Source organism: Prionailurus viverrinus, chromosome D1, assembly GCF_022837055.1.
Source record: "Prionailurus viverrinus isolate Anna chromosome D1, UM_Priviv_1.0, whole genome shotgun sequence".
Taxonomy (NCBI): Eukaryota; Metazoa; Chordata; class Mammalia; order Carnivora; family Felidae; genus Prionailurus; species Prionailurus viverrinus.
In genome coordinates, this window is record NC_062570.1 from 20936521 (window position 1) to 20938737 (window position 2217).

The 2217-nt window shown below is 45.1% G+C and overlaps 1 protein-coding gene across 1 annotated transcript; it reads right to left on the reverse strand.

Moving 5' to 3' along the window:
• Window positions 1–367: 367 nt before the first annotated feature.
• Window positions 368–1612, reverse strand: LOC125177281 (olfactory receptor 6X1). The gene is given in 3 exon segments (XM_047879450.1): window positions 368–526; window positions 760–1285; window positions 1287–1612. Coding segments are annotated over 3 exon segments (969 nt in total). The 5' UTR covers window positions 1571–1612.
• Between the last annotated feature and the right edge of the window lie 605 nt (window positions 1613–2217).

Consider the following 2217-nt stretch of genomic DNA (forward strand, 5'->3'; position numbering starts at 1 on the left):
AAGTACTGAGAACATGTTCAGGATGCTTCATGCCTTTGACAAGGAGATGAGGCGAAGGGAGTTACTGTAAACAAAGAGGGAGACAGGATTCCTTACATTTTTTACAAAAGTTACTGACACTTGTCCTTGACTTCTGTGGTTTCTACTTTCAGCTTATAATTGAGAAAGTCCTTAGTGGTACTTCATGCATCAGAAGGTATTCTGGGATTTCCTTGTTGAGAATTCGGTCCCTTCTTTTGAAGGAGGACTCGTGGTTTATTTATAGGGAACAAATCCTTATACGGAAGGTTACCATCATAGTTTGCTTTCACATCCTCATCTTCTCCCCAGTCCTCTTTCACATTTAATTTTTGTATCTGCCTTAAGTTCATTTGATGTGTCGCATGTTTTCCTCTGGATGATGAGTCTTTGGACAAGCCATTGCCTTCCTTAGGGCTGCTTTCACCTCCTTGTTTCTAATTGTACAAATGAAGGGATTCAGAAGGGGTGTCAGGATAGTATTTAGCACTGACACCACCGTATTAATCTTATTTTATTTTTTAATTATTTAAAAAAAATTTTTTTTTTCAACGTTTATTTATCCTTGGGACAGAGAGAGACAGAGCATGAACGGGGGAGGGGCAGAGAGAGAGGGAGACACAGAATCGGAAACAGGCTCCAGGCTCTGAGCCATCAGCCCAGAGCCCGACGCGGGGCTTGACCTCACGGACCGCGAGATCCTGACCTGGCTGAAGTCGGACGCTTACCCGACTGCGCCACCCAGGTGCCCCCCTTATTAATCTTAAAGGAAGAGTGTGCTGTGGGTCTCAGGTACATGAACAAAATGGCACCATAGAGCAGGGAGACTGCTGTCAGGTGGGAGGCACAGGTCGAGAAAATCTTCTGTTGGCCAGTGGCTGAAGGGATCTGTAGGATGGTGGACAGGATACAGATATAAGAAATCGCTGTGAAGAGGAGTGACCCTGGGATCACCTGGACGGTCGCCAAAAGACCCAGGAGCTCCAAAATGCTTGTGTCTGTGCAGGCTGCCTTCAAAATGGGACCAACATCACAGTAGAAATGATTGATGACATTGTCGCCACAGAATGGCAACCGGATGAGCAGTAGCATCTGACAAAAGACAATGGTAAAGCCTACCACCCAGGAGCTGAGGGCAAGTTGCAGGCAGAGGTTGCTGGTCATAGTGGTGGGGTAGCGAAGGGGCTTGCAGATGGCCAGGTAATGGTCAAAAGACATGACAATGAAGATAAAGAACTCGGCGGTTCCCAGGAAAAAGTGGAAGAAGGCAGCAGGGGATGCAGATAGCTGTTCTTGCCACCACAAACGTTTCTGATAGTTTGGGAATGACCGTGGTAGGGAACCAGATCTCTAGGAAGGACAAGGTGCAAAGGAAGAAGTACACTGGTATTTGTAGCCTGGGCTCAGCCCAGACAATGGCGATTTTGAACCCATTGCCTGCAAGGGTTAATATGTAGCCGCAAAAGATCACGAGAAAGAGAGGGATTTGTAGTCCTCGGGTACCAGGAAAGCCTAGAAGGATGAACTCTGTGATGGTCGTGCCATTTGTCATGTCCCTTGATTCTCTAGAAAGACAGGCAAGAAAGTAGCTGTTTAGAATCTCATACTAATTTGGACAAAACAAAGAAAAAGAAAGAAAAGGAAGATTCTGATTCCATTTAAGATCCTTCAGGACACTCCCCCTCCTTCACATACACATATACACCCTAAGCCCTCCTTCCTTACTCATGATTTGGCTTATCCTTTGGTCGACTAAACCAGCACCTAATGGACTTTGAAAGTACTTAGTATACTTGATGAATGGAAAAGTAGTTTTCCATCCATGTATAGCTATGAGAATAACCGTTGCAATGTGCTTTAGCTGTCAATAATCCATATTATTGTTATTTTTTATTCTATTTAAATCCAATTTAGTGAATTTACAGCATAATAATGGTTTCAGGACTAGAACTTAGTGATTCATCACTTACATAGAACACCCCAAATTATTAAAGTATACATAATGAGGGGTGCTTGGGTGGCTCATCTGTTGAGCGTCTGACTTCGGCTCAGGTCATGATCTCTCAGTCTGTGGGTTTGAGCCTCACGTCGGGCTCTGTGCTGACAGTTCGGAGCCTGTAGCCTGCTTTAGACTGTGTGTCTCCCTCTCTCTCTGCCCCTCCCCCGCTCATGCTCTGTCTCTCTCTTTGTGCCAAAAAT